This window comes from Copadichromis virginalis, linkage group LG23 (assembly GCF_057382275.1).
Source record: "Copadichromis virginalis isolate Kocher_CV1m ecotype Utaka linkage group LG23, C_Virginalis_male_GT1.1, whole genome shotgun sequence".
NCBI lineage: Eukaryota > Metazoa > Chordata > Actinopteri > Cichliformes > Cichlidae > Copadichromis > Copadichromis virginalis.
The window spans coordinates 50,121,966-50,148,404 of NC_140639.1; the positions used below are offsets into that span (position 1 = coordinate 50,121,966).

The 26,439-nt window shown below is 44.1% G+C and overlaps 1 protein-coding gene across 1 annotated transcript; it reads left to right on the top strand.

Annotated features, from left to right (window-relative positions):
• Positions 1–12,185: 12,185 nt before the first annotated feature.
• Positions 12,186–22,815, top strand: LOC146682064 (protein NLRC3-like). Its single transcript, XM_085448512.1, has 3 exons — positions 12,186–12,495; positions 12,600–14,388; positions 22,638–22,815. Exons 1-3 carry the CDS (start codon positions 12,222–12,224, stop codon positions 22,813–22,815), a joined length of 2,241 nt encoding a protein of 746 aa, XP_085304638.1. The 5' UTR covers positions 12,186–12,221.
• The last annotated feature ends 3,624 nt before the right edge of the window (positions 22,816–26,439 follow it).

Below are 26,439 nucleotides of genomic sequence, written 5' to 3' on the forward strand. Positions count from 1 at the left end.
GTTGGTGCGAGGCATTAGTGGATCTCTCTCTTAGAGTAGAGTTAGAGTTACTACAGTTTCTTAGGAAACTGAAGAAGGCCCGTCTCCCTCCTCCAGGTTCCCGTGCAAATGTCAGACAATTCAAAATCCTGTTTGACTTTATAAAGGAGACACAAATGTGCAACAATCTTGACAGAGTGCTACAGTGTCACAGACAGTTGCACTGCCTTTGATGAGAAACACTGAATGATAGTAAAACTAAACAATCACTGCAACACACTGATACAGGAGAAGTTGTGATTGTTCTTTTCATTTGTCCTGTTGTGTAGTTTGGCTGTAGTGTGCCCCCCACCCACCCCCCTTTCAAGAAGCCAGCTGTATGATCGTCCACATTAAGAGAAGGAGTTAAAAGTGGGAGTCAAAACCTCCAACTTAAAGTGGAACATTAATGTCACACAAATGCAGACAGACTCAGTGCCATTTTTATATTGTTAGATTCAGAGATTTTATTGAAGTTCTCAGTTATATTAGGGACATACAGAATGCTTTCTAATGGAATAAGAGGAGAGAGTGAAGCAACTGTGCCACCCTAAGGACCATGGAGTGGGATTAATGATCAGTTGTGCTCATTTGATACCAACTAATGTGTGTTGGGTGCATTGTGAGCGCCGTCCAGGAGCGAACCAAACCCCAAGACTGGCAATTGGGACATTGAATGTCACCTCTCTGGTGGGGAAGGAGGCTGAGTTAGTGCGTGAGGTTGAGAGGAACCGGCTAGATATAGTCAGGCTCACCTCAACACACGGCTTGGGCTCTGGAACCAGCCTCCTGGAGAGGGGCTGGACTCTGTCTCAGTCTGGAGTTGCCCCTGGTGAGAGGCGGCGGCCTGGGGTGGGTATCCTGGTGTCCCTTCAGCTTGCTGCCTGTATGTTGGGGTTTCTCCCAGTGGATGAAAGGGTTTGTTATCTGTGCCTCCAGGTTGGGGTTCAGAGTACCCAGCCTTCTTGGAGTCCCTGGGTGGGACACTGGAGGGTCCTACTGGGAGACTTAAATGCTCATGTGGGCAACAACATTGAAACCTGGAGGGGCGTGATTGGGAGGAATGGACCCCAGGACCTGAACCCGAGTGGTGTTTTGTTATTGAACTTCTGTGCAAACCACAGCTTGGCCATAACGAACACCATGTTCGAACATAAGAGTGTCCATAAGTGCACGTGGCACCAGGACACTCTAGGCCACAGGTTGGTGATTTGTTGAGTCTTCTCAGTTTGTGCTAAATCATTGAGTTGATTCTCAGTACTGTTCATTAGAGTTCCTGACCTGTTCTTTCCTGTACCTAGATTTCCTGGACGCGTCCCTGACCCTGTGTGGATTGCCTGTTGCTGGATTGGCATGAGAGTGTAACGGTGTGAGGGTGAGTGGCTGAAGAGGAGTGAGCGTGCGAGCCTGGAAGAGGTGAGTGTAACACAGACGATGCGACGAGGAGCACAGGCAGACAGGAGGGGACACAGCTGGAACTAATGGGCATAACGAGACACAAACCTACAAAGTAAAACAGGAAACTCACAGGCTGTTTCACAATACCAACTTGGGGACACGAACAGAACACAGAGGAAAGACACAGGTAGGGACAATAGAAACACTAAACACACAACTCAAACCCTAAGAACAAATACAAAACAGCAGAAACTGGAAAATAATACCAACAAACTCAAAACACTGGGTCAATGACTCAGGACCACGACAGATCTGCCCTGTTTCACACTTAACACTTTGTGCCCACAGAAATTGGGCGCACCCACAGAAACGCAAAGCAGGAGATGAAGCATCGCTGAATATGTTTCCAAATCAACTTCATTCTAAGCCAAAGACTAGAAAATATGGTGAAGCATATTTTACATGTAGTTGTTTTTTCCTGTGTAATAATATTCAACATTGCTATCAATACCTACCTCGGCACTTGTGCAGGTGAAACCAAAGGGAAGATAATCACACCGTGACGCCTCTGCCTTTGTAAATGGAGGGACAGCAACTGCATGTGTGTATGTAAGCGTGTAAAACCTGCAGATAGTCAGATTAACAGTATTTTGTCTCTATCTGCCATTCTGCAATTCATCTCATGTAAAAAAGAATGTGCGCACAGCGTGACGTGAAAAAAAGGCACATATCTTTGACGTTGCGTGACCAACTCTGTATTCCTCGTCCACACGTAAACGCAAAAAAGGAGTTTTAAAAAATCTCAGTTTTCGGTGATTCGAAACGCCGTTTACATGTGGACGAAAGGTCCAAACACATAGAAACAGCTGCGTTTTCAAAAATCCCCGTGTAGATGTGGACGTAGCGTAAAAGAGTTAGTAGTTTATTTTCTTACTACCTGTAATTTATTGCAGATTATTTGTATTTGCTTAATTGTTTACTAAATGTTTGAGGTGTGAAATAAACCGCAATGGAGCAAAATATGGGCGTGTGTGGTTAGAGGTTGTGTTTGTGCGTGCGCGCGCGAGGGGGGGCGCGAACATTTATCTTGTAAAACAAGAGGGGCCCAGCAAAAAAAAGTTTGGGAACCACTGCTTTAGGGTTTCCTGACCGCCATGCGCCAGGAGACGACACGCTCCAACCTGTCCAGGGGCTGGGCCTTGGACATGGTCACCCTTAGCAACGATGTCACCAAGATGATGAGGGAGGTCGTCTAAGCTCTGATGTTCTGATATTTTCCATTTTTCTTCAGCACCAAACATGTTTGTAGGTTTTTAGTCTGTTAAATTTATGAAAATCAAAATGTTTCCACCTCTTCTCTCTGCAAGTCTCTAATAATAATAATAATAATAATAATAGTAACATTAATGATCGTGTATGTGACCTCACACAGTAAAGCTGATGTGAGGATCATCACAGTTTTGGTGGTTGTATGAACTTAGAATGCATAAAATAATAATTTGTTTTAATTAAAAAACTTTCCCTCTGTCATTTCCTGAGTGTTTCAAAATAAAAGTCCTCTCTTTCATGTTTTGAATGTGAGGCTGTTCCTGTGATGCCTTCAAATCTGTTTCAGTCTGCAGTTTTTTACAGTTCAGACCCAAAGTGACTCAAACATTTACTTAAAAGAGGTTTTTGTTCGTCTGGGTTTTCCTGCTCAGCAGCGCTAAACAGGCAAAAGCAGAAAAACACAAACAGAAAGAAACAGGAAAATATGTGTTTCTGTGAACAATGCAGCAGCAAAATGAAAGACCAGGATTTATCTTTTAATGACTGACAAAAACATTAAATGATCATGTTTATTTTCACATAAATGTTCCATCGGTCCTTCTTTTACAATAAGTTTAGAAATTAAAAATACTAATAACACACCAGTAAAAAGGCAACAGCACGAGTCCTGAAAGGCTTAAAGAGAAAATAAACGCACAAAGAATGAAACAAAAAGGCACAAAACCTCAAAACAAGAGTGAATTAAATCTGAGCGACACACAAAGATGCTAAAAGCCCCAAACATGAACCTGTGAGGTCATTAATACCTGTGTGTGTGCATGTTTACATGTCTTTGTGGGGACCAAAATGCCCGTCCCCACAAGTTTGAAGACATTTGTGAGACTCAGAATGTGGTTTTAGTGTCAGGGACAGTCAGGTCAGGGTTAGGCATTCAGTCTTAATGGTTAGAGTAAAAGGCTGAGGAGAGCATGATGTCAAATAGATGTCCCCAAAGGATATGAAAACACAACCGTGTGTGTGTGTTACTGTGAGTTTGTGAGACAAGTGAAGATTTCAGAATCAGTGAGAAATGTTTCACTTCCTGTTGGTGAAGAAGAGCAGACTCCTCTTCAGCCACAGAAATGAAGAAGCTTTTATTTTGTCAGCCTGACAAACACGAGCTGAGCCACGAGCAGAGGCGACCCTGCAGAGGTGAAGGTCACAGTCAGAATCAGCGCCAGAGAACCGCACAAGGACGGCCTCATTGGTCACGGCTGAGTTCATTATGTGATGGTAACAAGCTGATTATTACAGAACAGGAAACACACGTCTGCTCATCAAACACCAGCTGCTGCTGCTTTTATCAGTCTGACAACAAAACCTCACAAGAAAGAAGTTTTTGTGAGTTTGCAGCGTTCCTCTAAACTGAAAACTAAAACAGCCTGAAAATGGGAACACGCACCCACACGCGAGAGTCAGGCAGCTTAAATGTGTTTGTCTTCATCTGTAGTTACGTTTCATTGGCTGGAAATGTGCTAACTGGAATCATTCATGAGTCCAGATGAACAAAAACAAGTGTTTACTGCTCCACGCTGCACGAATCTGAATCAAAATCACTCAGACGCGCCCACGTAGGCATTCCACTAAAACCATGTGACCACCTTCACCTTTAAACCTGTCGTGAATATAATTTTAGACTCTTCACTTTATTTTGAAAGAACAGATTTGCTGGAAGTGCGGCTGCTGCAGAAACTCTTCACTTTTCACTGGCTTTAATCTTGAAGGTTTCTCCAGATGTGGAACTTTCATGCTAAACATTCAACATCTGACGACCGTCTCCGTGTAAAACACTGACAAACTCAAACTTTATACGGTAACTGACAGATTTATTCCTCCATTTTCAGGCATTTCACAATGAACTTGGATTAGTTTGATGATTTTATTCACGTTGGTGAATAAAACCAGCCAAGAGGCTGATTCCTGCAGAGGAGGAGGCAGAGTGGAGGAATCTGCAGGTTCTGTCTCTAACACACAACCAGAGCTTCAATCATAACGAGCACATAATAAAACCATGATCCCCCTGATCGACTCTTTTAGCCTGTTTCCTCTGGATCGAACAGGATCTAACAAACCCCAGCTTCTGCTGGGACACTGGTCATCATGGGAGGAAAAAGATGGCTGCCGTGTTGCCGTTTCCTGTCTTACACCAGCATTATACTTCCTGTATCTGTGGGTCTGAGTTTTTAATCAGAGGATGAAGTTAAAGCTTTCAGTCTGCTCTACAACCCACCACCTATCCACACGTCTGCTAAGTGGACTGGAAATCAGTAAAACTTCTACCAGACTTTAGTAAATATTGCATTAAGATGAGCAAAGATTTTAATCTCAGCATTGTGCACACAGATTTTTCAGGACACTGGAAGAGTTCCTGCCGTGGATTTAGATGTTAGTGTTGTGTGGATGATCCCATTCTGTCATCTTTGTGTTACTAACACTGATGACACCACCGTTATTGGACTCATCTCGGACGGGGATGAGTCTGCCTACAGGAGGGAGGTTGAACGTCTGGTGTCCTGGTGCAGCCACAACAACCTGGTGCTGAATGCCCAGAAGACAGTGGAGATTATTGTGGACTTCAGGACGCACACAGCTCCACTCCCCCCCATCATCCTGACTGACACCCCCATCACCTCTGTGGACTCATTCCGCTTCCTGGGTATCACCATCACCCAGGACCTGAAGTGGGAGCCCACCATCACCTCCGTCATTAAGAAAGCCCAGCAGAGGATGTACTTCCTGAGGCAGCTGAAGAAATTCAACCTGCCAACACGGACGATGATGCAATTCTACACTGCAATCATCGAGTCCATCCTCACCTCCTCCATCACCGTGTGGTACGCTGGAGCCACTATCAGGGACAAACAGAGACTGCAGCGTGTTGTGCGCTCTGCTGACAAGGTGATTGGCTGCAGACTCCCATCTCTGCAGGACCTGTACACCTCCAGGACACTGGGGCGTGCAGCTCGGATCTCAGCTGACCCTTCTCACCCTGGACACAGTCTGTTTGACCTGCTCCCCTCAGGCAGGAGGCTCCGGTCCATTCGCACCAGAACCTCTCGCCATAAGAACAGTTTCTTCCCCTCTGCTGTCGGACACATGAACAATAACCGTATGACTGTTCCCACCACTAACACATGACCCTATGCTGTGTTCACTGCATCATTCCATGTTTGGCACTGATCACCACCTGCACTCATGTATATATCATGTATATATCTATCTACTTGGCACTTTTAATTCTTATTCTTATTTTTATTTTCATGTCTATTTAAGCGTAATTTATGGCAGTATGTTTGCACTGAAGCACCGCAGCAATTTCCTAATGTTGTAAACCTGCTCAACATTTGGCAATAAAACCCTTTCTGATTCTGATTCTGATGCTTTTACACTTTAGGACCCTCGAGACCTCTGCTGCTCAGCCGTCCTGATCGCTGCCTCCACTTTAACCAGAGGCTGTAACCTCTGATCATTTCACCTGCACCGGCAGTAAAACTCTTCTCCACAACCAAACGTGCCATAAACCCATCACAGCTTCATCATCAGCTCAGTCTCAGCAACATGCAGACGACCGAGCAGCAGAAACTCTGCAGGGAACGTCTGAAGTCTGTTCTTCAGTTTTCCCAGCTCACTGTTTATTGAACATGAGACAGAAAAATAACTTCACCTTTAATGTGAAACTTTTATCGCCTGTGACATGTTTGCAGGAAGTTTTCATGCTGTGATTTAGTGTCACAGCCATAAATATCACACAAGGTAAAAACTACAAGTCCCAGCATCCTCTGTGTTTAGGGAGGAGCAGTGAAAGTGAAAGTGTTGCTCCTCCGTTCAGAGCAGCAGGAGGAGGAAGGTGGAGCTGAGGCAGGTGAGTGTTAACATGAATATGTTTCTTCTTATGACATAAAATAATTCCACGCTGTTCGTGTCTGTGGGTGAAACGTGAGGCCGGTCGGCTCCTCTGAGCGCTGGTTTCCTGTAAGTAGAGAGGAAGTGAGTTTAGCTGAGAGAGCAGGAGGAGAGTGAGAGCTGTGCTGAGGCAGGTGAGTGTTAACACCGCTCTGACATTACTGTGTCTCTGTGGCGGGAACAACAGGCTCCGTCAGTGGAGGCAAAAATAATCAGACTTTGGTTTTTCAAAGGAAACTACTTTATGTTGGGAGAAGCCGCGCGCTCATTGGATAACGGCTTGTCAATCTCAAGTTATTAGCCAATGAGCGCGCAGGTTCACAGTAAGACCCGCCCTTATCACGACGGGTTTTAAAACTAAAATGGCGACAGAAACTCTGTGAGTGGAGTTCAGGCTGACTTTATGAAAGTGCGACGTTTGAGCCACTTCCTGTTCTCAGTGCCGGCGTCCTGATCACCGAGGTTTCTGTTGCTCTGATGTCTGATATTGATTATATCGGTAAACAGGCTGTAGGCAGAAACATCAGGTCTGATCTGAAAATCCCTTCAGAAACAAACTTTAAGAGTTTTATGTCCGTGAGGCTGTAAAACTGTAACGTGTCCTGTGATCCATAAACACTCTGTGATGAATAATCTGAAGTCATTTTGAGCCTGACAGTAGTTTCCTGTCACAGAGCAGAAGCTGCAGGCAGTTTTTGGCACCTTTATATTTAATTTATTCCAAAATAAATCAATAAAGGTAGAAAAGAACTCTCAGTGACATTAAAATCTATTTTTAAAGACAGATGTGACCAAGTGCAACAAATATAAGATGAGATGTTTACAGATATTTGAAGTATTGATCATATGTAGAACACAGAGCAGGTCCAATAACAGAGTCATCCTGCTCACAAACAGCAGTTTGGTTTCATGAGCTCACTTCCTGCAGTGATCCTCAGCTTCTCTCCAAAGGAGCCGTAACATGTGGGCTCCTCACCATGATGATGATCCCAAACACACTGAGTTCCTTCATCCACCTGATCATGTACTTATTAAATAATGTGATGGTTTTGGTGTTTTTTAAAGACTTTGAGCCTCTAAAATAACTGGTTTGGACTTTAGGGCCAAAGCTCCAACATTAGAAAGCTGTCAGTGTGATGCTTCCAGTACAACAGCACCTCTGAGTGTGTGTGTTTACCTCTCAGACTAACTCCACCCTGACATCAAGAAGATGGAGGAAGAGGACGGAGCAGCATCCAGCTGTATGTCTGTGAGGAGTGACGGAGTTACACAAACACCTCCACCTTACAGTCATGGACCTGCAGCAATAATGTAAGAACACTACTAACTTTATTAGTCATTTCAACATAACCATGACAGAATCATTGATCTGTGATTGGTTCAAACTGTTTGATCTGAGTTTGATTTTTATTGACTTGTTTTCTTGCTAAGATCTGAACTCTGTAAGTTTAAGTGAAGTCAGTGCAGCAGAATCAGAGAGAAGAGCTGAGAACAAACTGAGTTCATTCAGAGACAGAAAAACTGGCTGATGATTGGCTGACCTGTCAGCGTTATGAGGCAGACACAATATCACAGAGGGATCAGCTGATCATATGCCTGTCAGAGAGAACTGATCACTTATTGATGTTTGTGTTTGCAGAGGTCAGAGGTCACAGTCTCCAGCATCCAGCTGTGTGTCTGTGAGGAGTGACTGGTCCAAAGAAAAAGTTCCTCCACACTTCAGTCATGAACCTGCACCAACAATGTTCTTCAGTCATGGAGCTCAGCTGACCATGTAAGAGAGCTGCTGACTCAGAGTTCAAAGGTTGTTTCTATAAATGTTCTGCCAGTGACATCATAACTTAACCTAACACTGGTCTGTGTATGAAGTATCATTTAGTGGCAGTTGTTAAAGTTGTATAATGATGATGCTAGTTTGGGGTGTATTTTCCTGCTGATGCAAATGCATCTACTTTGCCCTTTGTCTGGTGCTTTGGACAAAGACGTCCAATGAAACTCAGAACAACACAGTTTGCACCACCAGCAGGCAGAGGAAGTGGCTGACATCCAGAAATCCTACCAGTGGCTGAACAAAGCTGGACTGAAAGACAGCACAGAGGCACTAATCATGGCAGCACAGGAACAAGCTCCGAGCACAAGACCCATAGAGCCCGGGGTCTACATGGCTCTTTTTGGGGGGGTTGTGTTGTATTAATAGTGACTTTGTTTCTTTGGACCAAAATCTTTTGTTTTTCAGTTCAGTTGCAACATTGACTAACACTAATGCAGGGGTCGGCAACCTGCGGCTCTTTAGTCCTTACAGTGCGGCTCCTCGTGGTTTGGGAAAATAAATTAGAAGTATTTAGCTGAAGTGTATTTTATTTATGTTCTTTTTTAACTTGTAGTTCTAAATTGGAAGATTATTGTGATATTGAAATAAAAAAATAAAATTATATTTTATTATTTTTTCATCGTTCAAATAAGCGTCACACTCGTGGAAGCCGGTGTACCCGCCGAAACGCCGTGCATTTATCGAGACTTTCAGCCCCAGGTAGGCCAATTATGGATCTTCGGATCCACATTATGTCAGCAGCTGTTCTCCACCGTGAACTATGTTAAAAACAAACACGCTCACGCCTCACAGACGACAGCTTACAGTCCTGTAAAGATGAAAGTGACTTCGTACAGCCCCGACCTGCAGACGCTGTGCGCAGAGGTTCAGGAGCAGAAGTCCCGTTGTAAACATATCACGGCAGACCCGACGATGTTTGCATGAACACGCTTTTCAGCTTCTCTTTATTGACCACTTTTCACACACGGTTGCTGTACGCACACAGCCGGCTGTAGCTTTGCAGCTCACAGCCCGACACACACCAACACAACAGCACAGACGTTAAGGCGGCGAGGCGTGATTGCGGGTGCCGCTCAGGTGCGTCCGCCTCCCCTGCAGCGGCGCTGCAGACCACGCCCCGCCACACACATTAACCAGGTAAAATACATATTTAGGCAGAATTTTGCAAATATCTATTTTTCATCTTTCAGCAGCATAGAGCTTTTTTTCCAATTATTTTTTAAAAGTCAGCTCAAGGCTCCAAAAGCCCAAAGGAGATATAAGGGTGGCGGCTCACAGCAGTTTTTGTTTGCTACATCATTTTAGTTCAGCTGGGTGTCTTTCCTTTTGTTATATTTCTTTAAGAGTTCAAATGTGTTCATTACATAAATAACATGTAATTTTCTCTGTAGCACTTCATGGATTTCATAAGCAACACACCTTAGTTGTTCACACAAAGCATAAAGGTAAAAAACAGTATATACAGTGTTATCTTCATTCTAGATGTCAAAAAGTATTTGTGGCTCCCAGTGTTTTCTTTTGTGTGGAAACTGGCTCCAAATGGCTCTTTGGGTCCTGAAGGTTGCTGACCCCTGACCTAATGGTATATTTTTTTTAGCTGGATCGTTCTATAAAAACATGAATCAAATCTGAGAAAAGTTTCCACCTGACCTGTTGAATGTTATTGACGCCAGAAGTTTGCCTTCATACTGTGTTTCTTGCATGCCTTTTGTGGTGTACTAATTGATGTGAAATGAATGCAATGTGGTTGTGTTTGCAGAGGTCAGAGGTCACAGTCTCCAGCATCCAGCTGTGTGTCTGTGAGGAGTGACTGGTCCAAAGGAATAGATCCTCCAGACTTCAGTCATGAACCTGCACCAACAGTAAACTTCAATCATGGAGCTCAGCTGACCATGTAAGAGAGCTGCTGACTCAGAGTTCAAAGGTTGTTTCTATAAATGTGTTCTACCAGTGACATCATAAATGATTCCTAATGGTGGTCCGGGTACGATAATGCTAGTATCAATCGTAGTAGTAATGCAATCCAAGGTAATGATTTCTTCTCTGTTGCTGTGAACGTCTCTGCAGCCGTCTGTACTCTAATCTGAGACAACTATTACTGACAGAAACCATCACATCATCCAGTTTGTGTGTTTGCAGCTGCTTAAAAGATTTTAAACAGATTAATCAGTAATTCATGTGTTTGTGTTTGCAGAGGTCAGAGGTCACAGTCTCCAGCATCCAGCTGTGTGTCTATGAGGAGTGACTGCTCCAAAGACAAACCTCCAGGCTTCAGTGATGAACCTGCAGCAACAATGTTCTTCAATCATGGAGCTCAGCTGACCATGTAAGAGAGCTGCTGACTCATTTACGGGTGTTTGAAATTCTGTGACCACTTTGTAATTTTAGTTTATATTTTAAAGTGTTTTTATTTGTAGTTGCCTGTATTTTTATTACACTGTGTGTAACGTGGTGGTTTGTGCTGTTTGGGATCGTTTTGGTGTATTTGTGTCAGAACATCAGATAAATGATTTCATCACATTTTAAAAGAAAGTATCAGGATAATAATCTGAACTGAGTCATCAGAAATAGAAAGATGGTCTCAACAGGCCACTGAGCTGATCTCCAAAGAAATGCAGAAGATTGAAGAGTCCGAGGCTGTTTATTTGTCACAGGCATCGTCATACACGTACAACACAGTGAAATGTGCTGAGCTGCTCCTGTGACTGGACAAAACATTAGAAACAATCATTAAATGAAATAATGAAACATTGTGCAGATGTAATGTTAAAGTGCTTTGTGCCACATTAGCACAGCATGTACTGACAGAGCAGTGCAAGCAGAACAAAGCAAATGAGCAAAGTGATGTAAACAGAGTAACTGAACAGAGTGAGCAGAGTAATATCAGCAGTAATGAAGCAGCAGGATCAGTGTAGCAGCGTGTGACGTCATAATGAATCAGGTATGATCTGAAATATGACAGTGAGACAAGAACATGATGTAAGGTCCTGTTTAAACCCTGATGGTGATGCTATGAGGGGAGCATGTTCTGATTTAGGACTTGGATGGTCTGAGGATAGAAGCTCCTCTCTGTTTGTGTCCTGATGGTGCAGAAGCTTCTGCCTGATTGTAGAAGGAGCTGAAGCCAGCATCATCCCAGAGGTGAAGCTCCTCTGTGTGCAGACCTGAGGTCAGATTCCTCCAGGCTGATGTTCAGGATCTACAGAAACGTGTGGTTGTAGTTATTGCTGCACTGTGTGCTGACAGCAGATACTCAGAACAAAGCGCTGCACACGTGTTCTTTACAAACATCTGTACATATCAAATATGGATCATGGCAGTGAATGAACACGTTTCTGTCATTTGTTTCATTGGCTTCTTTTTTCTGCCTGTGTTCATGTGATTAATGTCTAACACATAAACAGGTTTGTAATCAAACATCACATCATCAGGGAGGCATCATGAAACAAAGTTACTGCTGGAGGCTGAACTCAATTTGGTGGCAATGTTCAAAAATATCACTCAGATCATTTCAAAGCTTTTAGTTCTTCTTCTTCACTTCTGTAAAAGAATAGAAAGGAAATCAGAACCCAGAAGTTCACTTCCTGATGACTGAACTCTTTCAAAATAAAGCTGAAAGCTCTGAATGTGACACCGCTGCTCCACCACAGTTTTTAGAGGAGGTCAAAGGTCAGTTCAGAGTGATGGATCCCAAACTTTTCTCTGTGACCATCAGAGCTTCTGCACAGTGTCATCAAATCTGGATGTTTGTCACTGACAGTCAATGATTTTAGTGATAAAGAAATGTGTTCACAGAGGGAGGAAGAGGAAGAGGAGTGGTGTCTGTGAGGAGGAGCAGCTGTCCTGCTGTGCTTTGTGTCAGGACGTCCTGAAGGATCCAGTCTCTACCAGCTGTGGACACTGGTTCTGCAGACAGTGCATCTCCTCATACTGGGACCAGTCTGCTTCACCAGGAGACTGGTCCTGTCCCCAGTGTGGAGAAAGATCCAGAAGCAGAGCTGGACTGCAGACAGCCAGTCAGAGCAGCTGTGTACAAAGTAAGACTGAACATCTGTCTGCTGATGGACTCATTTCTGAAAACTGGACTTCTTGTTGTTGTTCAGACATTGAAGAGTTTTCTTTCTGTTTTTCTTTCTTTCAGCAGATGTTGGTCTGCAGGAGGTTTTAGATGAACATAAGATCAGTCTGAGGAGGAGATGTGAACGTGTGACTGAAGGAAGTGATGAAACAGGAAGTAGAACCCTCCTCAACAGGATCTACACTGAGCTCTACATCACAGAGGGACAGAGTGAAGAGGTTCATAGCCAACATGAGGTGAGGCAGCTGGAGACAGCTTCCAAGATGGACGCCCTCCATGACACTCCAATCAGGTGCCAGGACATCTTTAAAGCCTTACCTGACCAACAGAGACCCATCAGAGTGGTTCTGACCAACGGCGTGGCTGGTGTTGGAAAAACCTTCTCAGTGCAGAAGTTCACTCTGGACTGGGCAGAGGGCTTGGAGAACCAACATGTCAGTGTGGTGGTTCTGCTTTCATTCAGGGAGCTGAACCTGATCAGAGAGGAGCAGTACAGTCTTCTGGAGCTGCTCCATGTTTTCCATCCAACATTACAGAAGGTCACAGCAGAGAAGCTGGCTGTCTCTCAGCTTTTGTTCATCTTTGACGGCCTGGATGAAAGCAGACTTTCATTGGATTTCACCAACAGGAAGCTGCTGTCTGATGTCACACAGAAGTCATCAGTCAGCCAGCTGCTGACAAACCTCATCCAGGGGAATCTGCTTCCCTCGGCTCTCGTCTGGATAACTTCCCGACCTGCAGCGGCCAATCAGATCCCTCCTACATGTGTTGACAGGCTAACAGAAGTACGAGGCTTCACTGACGCCCAGGAGGAGGAGTACTTCAGGAGGAGATTCAGTGATGAAGAGCTGTCCAGCAGAATCATCTCCCACATGAAGACATCCAGGAGCCTCCACATCATGTGTAGAATCCCAGTCTTCTGCTGGATCACTGCTACAGTTCTGGAGCACATGTTGACTACAGAGCAGAGAGGAGAGCTGCCCAAGACCCTGACTGACATGTACTCACACTTCCTGCTGGTTCAGACAAAGAGGAAGAAGAACAAGTACCACGAGGGACATGAGACGAGTCCACAGGAGCTGACGGAGGCTGACAGGGAAGTTCTTCTGAAACTGGGGAGGCTGGCGTTTGAACATCTGGAGAAAGGAAACATCATGTTCTACCAAGAAGACCTGGAGCAGTGTGGTCTGGATGTGACAGAGGCCTCGGTGTACTCAGGAGTTTGTACAGAGATCTTCAAAAGAGAGTGTGTGATCTTCCAGAAACCAGTCTACTGCTTTGTTCATCTGAGCATCCAGGAGTTTCTGGCTGCAGTCTACATGTTCCACTGTTTCACCAACAGGAAGTCAGAGGTGCTGAAGGACTTCCTGGGAAAAAAATACAACGAATCATCTCTGGATGATTTCCTTAAACGAGCCATGGAGAAATCCCTCCAGAGTAAAAATGGCCACCTGGACCTGTTTGTCCGCTTCCTTCATGGCCTCTGTCTGGAGTCCAACCAGAGACTCTTAGGAGGTCTGCTGGGTCAGACAGAGAACAGTCCAGAAACCATCCAGAGAGTCATCAAGAACCTGAAGAATAACAAGAAGTTTAATTCCTGTCCTGACAGAAACATCAACATCTTCCACTGTCTGATGGAGATGAACGACCTCTCAGTACATCAGGAGATCCAAGAGTTCCTGAAGTCAAAGAAAAGGTCAAAGGACCTCTCTATGATCCACTGCTCAGCTCTGGCCTTCATGCTGCAGATGTCAGAGGAGGTTCTGGATGAGTTAGACCTGCAGAAGTACAAAACATCAAAGGAGGGACGACTGAGACTGATTCCAGCTGTGAGGAACTGCAGAAAGGCTCGGTGAGTCCAGATGTGATCATTACATCATTGATCAGTGTCGGTTAATAGTTTAATGTTTAAATTAAAAACACAGTCCTTGGTTATAAAGTGCTTTACAAACACCAACATTACGGCTAACAGCTGGATTCTCCTGTTTCAGTGCAGCTAGCCAAACAACAAAGAGCCACTTGCTGCTAAAGACAGAGTGAAAGTGGACGGTATATCCTCCATTCTTCATGTAAAACACATGCAGTGAATTGTAATGCACCATCTGTGTTTACCTTCATGCAGTTTTCTCTTTATGGTAGACTTGGATATTTAAATGTTTACCTCCTGGAGAGTCTTGTTCACTTGATTAGTTTTTGTGAAGGGGATTCTCCTCACCCCGTCTCCAAGGGAGACACCAGCTACCCTTCAGAGAAAATGTATTTGCCCCACTTGTAACCATGATCTGGTTCTTCCCGTCACTGCCCACAGCTCGTGACCATAGGTGAGGGCAGGGACATAGATCGACCGGTAAATTTAGAGCTTCGCTGTCACGCTCAGCTCTCTCTCTCTTCACCACGACAGACCAGTACAGCGTCCACCTCACTGTTACCGCAGCAACAGTCTGTCTGTTGATTCCTGCTCCCCTCCCCCGTCTTTACTCGACCCTGAGATACTCAGACTCCTCCACCTGGGGCAGGAACTTGTCTCTGAGCCAGAGTGGGCACTCCACCCTTTCCCAGCTGAGGACCATGATGCTGATCCTCATTCACACGGCTTCACACTCTGCTGAGAACAGCTCCACTGTGAGCTGGAGGCCATCACCTGATGAAGCCAACAGAACCACATCCTCTGTGAAAACAGAGACCAGACTCTGACACCACACAAGTGGAATATAAGGTCAGAGGTCAGCTAATACCTAATATGGTAATCCTGAGCTAACAGGAAAGGGAAATGCAGTGAAGAAATGGATTTTCAAATGAGGAGTGGAATCACCATTTTAAATGTACAAAGTAAATCTTTGATTTTATTTTTTAAAAGATTTTAAAATCATTTTAAAAATTGGAATTCAAAAATGTTTTTTAAAATGAAATAAATGTACTCATGTTTTATTGCACAATTTATTAATGAAGCATGAAATGTATTTTGATGTGTTTTGACTCTTCTGATCCTCCATAATATTGAGATTGTATAGAAGTTTTCAACATTTGCAGATTTAGGATTATACTGTACACTATTATTAGCATAGTATGTAACACATGGGGACACTAAAGCAGTCGCGCCAGAATGTCCTCTAAAAAGAAAGCTTCTTTAAAATACAAGCGAGTCAGACACCGAGGGCACAGAGATGAAGCAGGTCTGATCAGGAACAGTTTATTACTGGGCCAGGGAGCACAAATAAAAACACCCTTAAAATGTACGTGATACAAGGTTGTCAATTTAGTAAAACTAAATAAAACAATCCTAGAACCCGTAAAACTACCATTTTCTATATTCACTAACAAACCCCTGCTATAATTATGCCACATGTTCATTATGGGTCCATCAGCAGGCCAGGAATTCCGGCTTTAGAGCAGAGTCCACGCCAGCCCCGTCTTCGGCAGACAAGCAAGAGCCTCCCATCTTGTCCTTCCACTGGCCCATCATATCCCAGCCCAGCTTGCGTTCTGCACCCGAATCCATCATGCGACCACCGCCACAGCTCCCCTTGCATCAGTGTCCTGTAAAATAACAGATAGTAAACCTGCTGCCAATCACACGCGTTGTCTCCTACTGTTGCCGTTCCATGAGGTCAGGACTGGGTCGCCGTGTCACGCTGGCCATCTAGCATTAGCCTTCCAGTCTTGGGCTTCTCTCCTTCAGTGCTCAGCTAGCCTGCTTTTAAAAGGTCTTTACACAGCTGACACACCCATGCCTCAGCAGGTGGTCCCTATCAGCTAATTTGTCCCATGTGTAGCCAGTCCACAGTGGATTAAAAACTATGTCACATAAAACACTAAAGCCCATGCAATAGAAACAGAATAAAACAATGCAAATAAAACGTCACTCATAAATAAACACTAAAAATCAGAATAAAAACAATATACAAGATAAATACAAATTTCCACTGTGTGACATCCCCCCATATTTTAACTGTGACAGTCCCTGTCACAACATTCAGGTGTTCTGTCCAGGAGGGTGGCTGAACAACACTTGGCCTTGCTGGCTACTGTGTCTCTGGTAGTCCCTTCTTTACACATAACACATGAAACATCAGCAATAATCTGCTACCAACGAGTTCCTTTGAATGCATCCTAGAAAAGTTACAGCATAGGTGAGTTATACAGTCCAATTGCCACATCCAGGTAACCTGCTGTTCTTCCATTTCGTGACCACATAGCATAGCTAATGTATGGGATTATCAGAACACTGACTCCTCTCAGCTCAGCTCCTCTGATATCCCTTGTGGATGAACACTACTCATGAATACTCACGTGGCAATAAAACGTCTTTTCTGTACCCCCCTTGCTCACAACCCTCAACAAGGGTAGCTGATTTAAACACTTAGCATTCTATCATCTATATCTGTACCCCAGGTACTGAACACTGCTCCCAAACTTGTATCCTGTCGACAAACGCCAAAATTATGTAGCCGCTAAGACTGGTGGACCTAAATCTTCACCTCCAAGTCCGTTCACATACAAGAGGAAGGGGAGCAAGCGGGTCAGCGCTCAGGGCACAGAAACTAAGCTGGCTTTGAACACACACCATTTATTTCCATAAAAAACACAGCCAGAATCACAAATACAAGTTAAAATCCCCCGTATACAATAAAAAGAGTGTTCTCAATGCGCTAAAAACCCTGCCGGCAGAAATAACTATACACTATTAAAACAAAGCTAAAAAAATGTTTTCCATATGCTAAAATTACCCTCCCACAGTCCCATAATCCCACAGTACAGCCACACGCGGGCGAATGTGCCTTATCTGAAACAGGAGAGGAATTTCTCTTCCGGGATGGAAACCACGCCGGCCAGAAGAACAAGGAGGGGGCTCCTGTCGCAGACCTGTCTCCTGACAGCGCGTCGCCGCAGTCTCGCCCCACTCCACACCTGCACACGGCCTCCCTCGTAGCACCGTCAGATGCAGGCAGAGGGGCATCCCTGCCCTGTTGTGAATTGAGGGCCATCGCCACCCACTGTTGCTGTTCCTGCAGTTGGGACTGGATCGCCGAACGACTCGCGGCGCCCCACAGTCAGGCAGCAGTTCCTTCAACACACGTGCGGGCTTACACGCGTTCCTTTTTCTCCTGCTCACCTTTCGTGCGTCGCTCCTCTTGTCTCTGCGCTCACCATCCCCTTTAACAGGTCAATCTGGCAGCTGATAGGCCACCTTGGGGAACGCCCCCATCTGTTTAGTCCTCAGTGGATTAAAGGAATATGGTACAACAACATTAACACACATAATATAAGTATGAGGATAAAACCATGCAATATAAATATCACAATAAAATCATGCAAATAAAATCAACACTATGTACCAATACACAGATTGATAAAACATAAAAACACAAATTTCCACTGTGTGACAAGTATACTACTATACTAATAACAGTGTATAGTATACTATTGTACTATACACTATTATTAACATAGTATATTTTAACAGGGAATCTTGATCATGTTACATTTGACTTCTGTTGAGCTTCTTGAATTGTCACCTTCAGTTCCTTTCCTTTACTCTTCCAGTGTCTTTGGTTTAAATGTATTTACCCTGATAACTGCATATGAAACAGTTCACCTCTTTTCACTCACTATTATCTGTTTGCCATAAAAGTGTTGGTGATGTGTTGGGAGAATCATTATTTTCAGTCTCTTCTTATAAACATAGTGAGGCAAAGATGTGGGTCGTGGTCCCTGATAATCAGATGTGTCTGTGTTCTGTTACATGTGACGTTAGAGAGGTTTTAGTGGAGATAAAAACAGGACCAACATCACTCGTGACTGCTTTCCTGTCTTCACAGTGTGTTTACTGTTGGAGCTCGTCCTCCTGTTGCATCTGTCACAGCTGTTACGCTCCTCTGTGACTCCTCCTCTGTCTGCTGTCACACTGCAGGAGTTTTTGGTCATGGCGTGTGAATAACTGCCGAGGTCGGCTAGGACGACGCCACCACTCGTTGTCAGACCCTGTCACGCTGTCTGTTTTCATCTTTAGCCGAGGTTATTAAGAACTTCAAAATGAAACCAGTCTCTGTTTTCAGTCTCCGCCCTCTTTTGCAGCTTTGAGCCAGGTTGTAACACCTGTTAAAGTCACCACCTGTTGTGACCGGGGAGTGAGATGAGTGTGAGAAAGATGAAAACAACGTCTCATTCTGACTAGTTACTGGGAACTGATGTGTGATGATGCAATAACAAAGATGACTGTTTCTATGATTTTCTGTTTTATTAATTGTTTTTATTGATGATAAGGACAGGCAGAGGAGATTGGATGGATTTACTTCGTTTTATTCTTTTGCACTGAAATGGAGTCCAGTGTACAGTCCTTGGCGTTGCACATATGTTTTAGCTGAGACTGTAGTGGGCACTCTTTAAATGTCGGGTCAGTTTGTCACGTTAGAGCCTATTTGTGCCTGTTAGTGCTGCGATGACTTCAGACCGAGCTGACTGAGGGGTCTAAGCTCATGATGCCACCAGCAACACCCGGGTCATGCTGCAGAGTTTTCAAACCCGACATAATTTACTCAGGTTATATCAGGTGATCTAAGAAAGGCCGCTTAGAAAGAAAAGCGAGTGCACTGCTTTAAGTGTCTTGAAGATGTTTAATCCGAACATTCAGCTTCTTCACTTCTAAAACCAAAAAGTGGAGAGTCCCAGATTTTAATCCTAGTGGGAGTGTCCCTTAAGAGGGTCGCTGACCAACTATTGATCATGTGGCTCATCACATGAGCCAAGCTGTGAAAAAGGGTGTGGGTGATTATCAGCAGAGGTTTCGAGAGATGAAACGTCTTCAAGAAACTTAAAGAAGTCACTTTTCTTTCCAGGCTCCTTAGATTACCATGACTGTATGATGAGAACCTACACAGACATATCAGGTGAAGGTTTCAGTGTTTTGGTTCAGTTTAATGTAAAAATGGAGATGAAACGCATATAAAGGCTGGTTTACACCACTGAGCCCTGCTCTAAAACACTGACACAGATCTGTCTGTGAAGCTGGCTTTAACAAATAAGAGCTTAAAGTTTTAAAAACATGTTTAGCGCCGAACTGTCCACTTTACTGTCTGTAGCAGGAAGTGGCTGTTTGGCACTGAAACGGGAGAATCCAGCTGTTAGCCGTGATGTTGTGTTTGTAAAGCTCTTCATAAACGAGGACTGTGGAGGAGGAGAGCCTGTGTGAGTCAGGTGGTTCACCGGCCGAGTGTGTCAGCGGCAGAAACAGCTGTTTCCTCCAAGGTTTGGAGGCCTATCTCCACCCACCACCACTTCCCCTGCCGGTGGCGGACTCCCTCAGGTGTCGGTGTGTTGGTGGTTCTTTGTGTCTGGGGGTGGGCGTCCGGGTACACACCGGCTCACTCCTTGGCGGCCGCTTGTCGGGGCCTGGGGCCTGGGGCTCGCTCGGGCCCCTTTGGAGGTGGGGTGCCCCCGGCCTCTCGGCCTGGGGCTCGGTCACTCAGGCACAGCTGGGGGCCGGCGGAGCTCACGGGCGCGTCACTGCAACTCCCCCTGACTTCTGCTCCGCGGCTGCTGGGCGAGCCCTCATCTGGGACTCTCCTCAGCTCTTACTGGGACAGTGGCGCGGCTGCCCCTCTGTTGGTCTTCCTTGGTCTCTTGTGTTCTGGGGGCCTCTGGATGTCTGGAGTTTTGATCTCCTCCATACCCACTTCACACCCTGGAGGACGGGGCTGTGGCCCCCCCACACTCCCTAGCAGATCATTACATGGAGAAACCTTTGGAATGCAAGCATGCTGATCCACACAGGTATGCACACAGGTGTACACATGGGTATTCACAGATGCGGACTACAGCTTTCTTGGCTGCTGCCTCAAAGCACACTGTGCGCTGTCTATCTTGCGTGCTGCACAATATCGTTTATTATTTAGTAAATATTGATATCTATGACTAGCTAGTTTATTGTGATGGTGCTTTGTTTTCTCTATTATTATGTTACTCTTTGTTGTTTGCTGTCTCCTCTGTTTGTTTTTTTTGTTTTTTGTTTTTTTTTTCTCCATACAGGTGACCCAGGAGTTCTTTTTTTTTTTCTCTCTCTTCCCCCCCTTTCTCACCGTCTCTTCTCCCCTTTGGTTTTCTTTCTTTCTCTCCCCCTCTTTCTCTCATTCATTCCCCCTGTCCTATTTATTTAAAAAAAAAAAAAAAAAAAAAAAAAAAAATGACAAAGGATGAACTGAAGCTCTCCCATCACGTAATGTCGCATACTGCTGTTTCTGATGTCATTTAGAAGAAAAAAAAAAAAAAAAAAAAGAAACAGCTGTTTCAGCAGCGCCGTTTTATGCAGTAAAATAATCTTTCTGTTCCCAAACACATCCACACAGTTTACAACATAACAGCCCACTACATGCACATCACACCACAAATATGCATAAACCTAAACATAAAATATGTCCTGTACCTGTGTGATCTCTTTAAGTAACTCACAGAATATCAACACTAACGCCACAAGTTTGTTGGTATTTTAACATTTTGACCATTGATTTTGAATTAAAACCAACAGTTAAAATATTTTTACACCAGAGGAAAGAGCAGCAGAAATATTAGGACAGATAAATCATTCTGTCTTCAGTCTCCATGAACAGCATCAACATCCTCTGGTGAAATTTCTCTTTCCTCCTTAAAATATATTAAATGTCAGTTTAATTCCAGATTAATGGTTAAAACATGTATGTCACATATGAACATGAGGAAATAAAGAAAAGTGACTGATTCAGTTCCATATATGCTCCAGGGAGGCGTTAAGGTTCATTAAAATTGTTCAGTTATTAAACTTTAATCTGAGCCGAGCTGACTTCCTCAGGAACAAATAAACACCGAGATAAACTTCACCTTACAGATATAATCTAAATGAATCATATCCAATCTCAGAGAGTTGACAGTCAGCTGTGTGCTGGGAGACATGTCTGTCTGCAGTGTACGAGCTCTGACCGCTCCCCAAAAATGTCGGAGTGAATACATTAATATTAAAAGTGTAGCTGGTGACACAGAAACAGAGGATTTAAGAAGTTTAAGTGTAGGTCGGGTCCACACATGTCCAAACACCTGTGCGTAGGCCTGCTTGTTACTCAGAAACGAACACTAATAAAATGGCCATAAGGCCAAAGCAATGGTTTTGACTGGTGTTGACCCCGCCCCCACCCTGAGTGTGGATGCTGAGAGAAGGGCCAGCTGTGAATATGAGGCTGTGGGAGCAGATGGAGAGAGAGTATGTCGGGGTATCCCAGTACAAACTTTACTGGGGTCAGAAATTAGACAGACTCCAGTTCCTTTGTTTGATTTATCTAGTTTGATGTTAGGAAAGAGATTCATGAGATGGAAAAACCTCCCAGTCTACTGAGATTCAGAAATGATTTCTACACATGGAAACTCCCTGAGTGGGAACAAAGAGTGTCCTGTAAGGAAGAGCATTTGGAATATGGATGTTGAGGATGTGACAGTGCCTGAAATCCTGCTGCTGTTCTGAACCATAGTTTCTGATCTGAAGGTCAAACAGAGTCATGATGGTTGTTTCTATTTGTTCCTTTTTAGTTTAGTTCCCCTGAAATCAGATGTGATATCAGCAGCTCTGAGTTCATTCATCATTATTGTCCAGTGATGACATTTCTGCTCCGTTTGGTGACAGTCAGCAGATTTTTCCTGAGTGTGGACGTGAACAGTCGTACCTGACAGCAGCAGGTAGCAAACAGAGATCGTCTTTCCAGCTGGAACTCTTCACTGAGCTGAGCTCATTCAAAATGTTCTAGATTCAAGACAGGAAACAGTCCACATGTGTGTCTTCACTCTGACTCTGGATCAGATCTCACTGACAGACTGTGGACATTATGGAAGCCTAAATGTGACACCATCTTCTGCAGATTAAAGCCAAACAAAGATTCTCATTAAAAGTCTGCAGGTCTGAGAGAGACTCAATCGTTGTGTCATGTCAAACACAGTAAGAGGAGCTGAAGCACAGATGTGAAGAGCAGATGTTCATCAGATTATGACCTCACTTTGTTTTGTCTTCATATACATTCAGTCTGTGTTTATAATGCAGACTTTCTGCTTTTATAATAACATATTTTATATTTTCTGTAATCTCAGACTGGCTGACTGTGGACTCTCAGAGACTCACTGTGAAGTTGTGGCCTCGGCTCTGAAGTCCATCCCCTCCCATCTGACAGAGCTGGACATGAGTAACAACAAGCTGCAGGATTCAGCAGTGAAGCTTCTGTGTGCTGGACTGGAGAGTCCAAACTGTCGACTGGAGACTCTGAGGTGAGTTCACTGACTGCAGCTGTTGTTGTTTTTCTATATTTCTGATCTTTGATATTTGAAACGTTCTTTAGTTCCTAAATGTTCAGGATGTGTCTGAAGACAAATGTGAAGAAGTTTGAGTGCTTTCAGAAATGTTGTGTCTTTCCAAACGACTGAACAACAGTTTTCCTCTTGGCTCCAAATAGAAGTGACAAACTTGAGCAGCGTTCATTTAAAGGCTGACAGAAGTGGAGTGGTGACGGGGAGATGTGTGTCTGGACAGCTTTTCAGCCTCCACAGGTTCATGTTGTGCTCCATCAGTCAGTGAAGATGAAGTCAGTACTGGTGAGACTGTAGAGTGTGTGATGGATGTGAATGAGGCTGTTGGAGATCTGATGATAGCAGATAAAAACAGGCTGCAGAGACTTTGAGCTTGTGTGGAAACAGACAGAGAGAAAAGAAAGACATGAATGTCAAAGCTAATAAAGGTGAAGTTAGGAGCTGTGATGATGTTCATGTATCAGAAGCTGATCTGGCTGCTACAGAGACGACCCACACAGCTGCTGTGGTGAGGTTTGTGTTAAAGCAGAGGAACACAGGCCCAAACATGACAGCAAAGCAGGTTTCAGGCTCTGTGAGAGGATTTCAAACAGAAGCTGGAGAAGAGAAAGGACTACAGAAAGAAGGCAGCTGAGACCAGTCCAAGTGTTTCCATGGAGCCCAGTCTAACATTCATTTATACACTAACGTACAGAAGTGAACGGGAAAATGAATCCATAGTTTCAAATGTAGAAACAGTTCTCAGTTCATTTACAGAGTTTAATACAGTTCATGAGGAAATGTTCAAAACAGCAGCTGAGAAGAAATCTGCTTCACAAAGTTGGATCCAATTCCAATAGTTTGTGATGCACTTGAACGCAGCGTGAGCAGTTCACTGCCTAACCCCACAGAGACTGTCAGTCTAGACTTTTCTTTATTGCTATTGGCTGTCAGTGAGATTTCAGAGCAATCAGAGACTGTGGGTCTGTGTATGAAGTATAATTCATGTGCAGTTGTTGAAGTTGTAGAATGAGAAATAGCAGTTTGGGGTATTTCCTGCTTTCATTGTCCTGCTTGTGCTGATGAAAATGTTTATTGACGTGTGAATTCATTCTTCAACGCTCGATTCTGCCTGAACAACGAGAAAACTTTGCTTTGTGTAACAATTCAAAGCACTGAAGCATCGACTTATTTCATTATCCAACAATGAAAACAGGAAACACAGACAGCTGGCCTTCAAAGTAAAAGCTGCTCCTTTTGAAACATGTTGGTGGTAAAATGTAAGAAGAGCTGAAGCACATAAATGATCTACATGCCAAAATATTAAACACAGTTGATATATTTGTGTGAGTGTTGTGATTCAGGTGTAGATGTAATAATGTACATATACGATGTCGATTTGAAACTCTGAGGTCAGTCAGCATGTTTTAGTTGTGCTGAGATGAATATGATGTGAAAGTTGTGCTGACACTAAACTGCAGACATCAGGCTGATATTATACTGATCCACACTGAGGATCTTCATGGTAAAGTCTGTTTTCTTCTTCTCTGGTTTAGTCCATTGACTGCAGCAGAACAATGTTCACATTTCAAACAGTGATGCTCAACGTATGGCCCGCGGCCCACACGCGGCCTGCCCACCTTTCCTGATTCAGAGAGAGGGGACCCTGATTAACTGTGTAGCTTCTTCCTCACAGTTCTAAGTATCAGACACAACAATGAATAATCCACAGCTGACTGTCTTTAGCAGGTCAAAGGTCACGGCACTCAGCACTCTGTGAAACAGTTTGGAGCAGGAATTCTTGCACATTTACAAACTGACACTGCTGCACGGCATGCTGGGTAATGCTAGCTGCTCAGTTATGGGCGTGCTAACAGCTGTGAGACTCTGTGGCTGCAGAACACTGAAGAAGAGAAAAGAGAAGTGGAGGATGAAGAAAAGAGGCGGAGATGAAGCAGAAGTTAAGCTCCAGAGAGGAAATGTTTCTGTGTGGGTGGGTGATAGGTTTGTAGCTTGAACCTATTCGCTGGAACGTTGAAGACAATATAATTACACAGCAAGCAAGACACAAAGTAGGCAAAGTTCTTCTTGTTACTCATTCAATTCAATTCAATTTTATTTATATAGCGCCAAATCACAACAAAAGTCGCCTCAAGGCGCTTCATAGATACAGAGAAAAACCCAACAATCATATGACCCCCTATGAGCAAGCACTTTGGCGACAGTGGGAAGGAAAAACTCCCTTTTTACAGGAAGAAACCTCCAGCAGAACCAAGCTCAGGGAGGGGCGGGGCCATCTGCTGGTTGGGGTGAGAGAAGGAAGACAGGATGAAGACATGATGTGGAAGAGAGACAGAGGTTAATAACAGATATGATTCAATGCAGAGAGGTCTGTTAATACATAGTGAGCGAGAAAGGTGACTGGAAAGGAAAAACTCAGTGCATCATGGGAATCCCCGGCAGCCTACGTCTATTGCAGCATAACTAAGGGAGGATTCAGGGTCACCTGGTCCAGCCCTAACTATATGCTTTAGCAAAAAGGAAAGTTTTAAGCCTAATCTTAAAAGTAGAGATAGTGTCTGTCTCCCGAATCCGAACTGGAAGCTGGTTCCACAGAAGAGGGGCCTGAAAACTGAAGGCTCTCCCTCCCATTCTACTTTTAAATACTCTAGGAACAACAAGTAGGCCTGCAGAGCGAGAGCGAAGTGCTCTAATAGGGTGATATGGTACTACAAGGTCATTAAGATAAGATGGGGCCTGATTATTTAAGACCTTGTATGTGAGGAGCAGGATTTTGAATTCAATTCTGGATTTAACAGGAAGCCAATGAAGGGAAGCCAAAACAGGAGAAATCTGCTCTCTCTTTCTAGTCCCTGTCAGGACTCTTGCTGCAGCATTTTGGATCAGCTGAAGGCTTTTCAGTGAGTTTTTTGGACATCCTGATAATAATGAATTACAGTAGTCCAGCCTGGACGTAATAAATGCATGAACTAGTTCTTCAGCGTCACTCTGAGACAGGATATTTCTAATTTTAGAAATGTTGCGCAAATGGAAGAACGCAGTCTTACATATTTGTTTAATATGTGCGTTGAAGGACATGTCCTGGTCAAAAATGACTCCAAGGTTCCTCACAGCGTTACTGGAGGCCAAGGTAATGCCATCCAGAGTAAGAATCTGCTTAGATACCATATTTCTAAGCTTTTCAGGGCCGAGTACAATAAGCTCAGTGTGACCCCATAAATGACTTCCCTAAACCTGCTGGTCTGGAAGTCCAACAGTTCATCTAAACAAAAGGCACTTAGCCTAAAACAGATACAGCCACGTTTATCCTGCCATGAAACAATAAAACAAGGTACGACCTCTTCCCATGCTCCCAGGATGTAGGTGTGCATTCCAGTGTGGAATACACACCAAGCCTTTGCAGCCTGCTAAAGATCACACATCCTATCAGTACGCAATTGATTATACACCTCTAAGCATATATGGTTAAATATTTCTAAGCATAAATGACAATCAACAATACAAAACCTAACAGCGGGGCTCAGGCAGCTCCGCCCACACAGTGACAGTGAAGCAGGTGAAGAGTAATAAATGAAGACAGCAGACAGGA

Coding starts and splice junctions, on each gene's coding strand:
- LOC146682064 (XM_085448512.1), top strand. CDS start 12,222: ATGATTTTAGTGATAAAGAAATGTGTTCACAGAGGGAGGAAGAGGAAG. Junction 12,496..12,599: donor TCAGAGCAGCTGTGTACAAA/GTAAGACTGAAC, acceptor TCTTTCTTTCAG/CAGATGTTGGTCTGCAGGAG. Junction 14,389..22,637: donor AGGAACTGCAGAAAGGCTCG/GTGAGTCCAGAT, acceptor CTGTAATCTCAG/ACTGGCTGACTGTGGACTCT.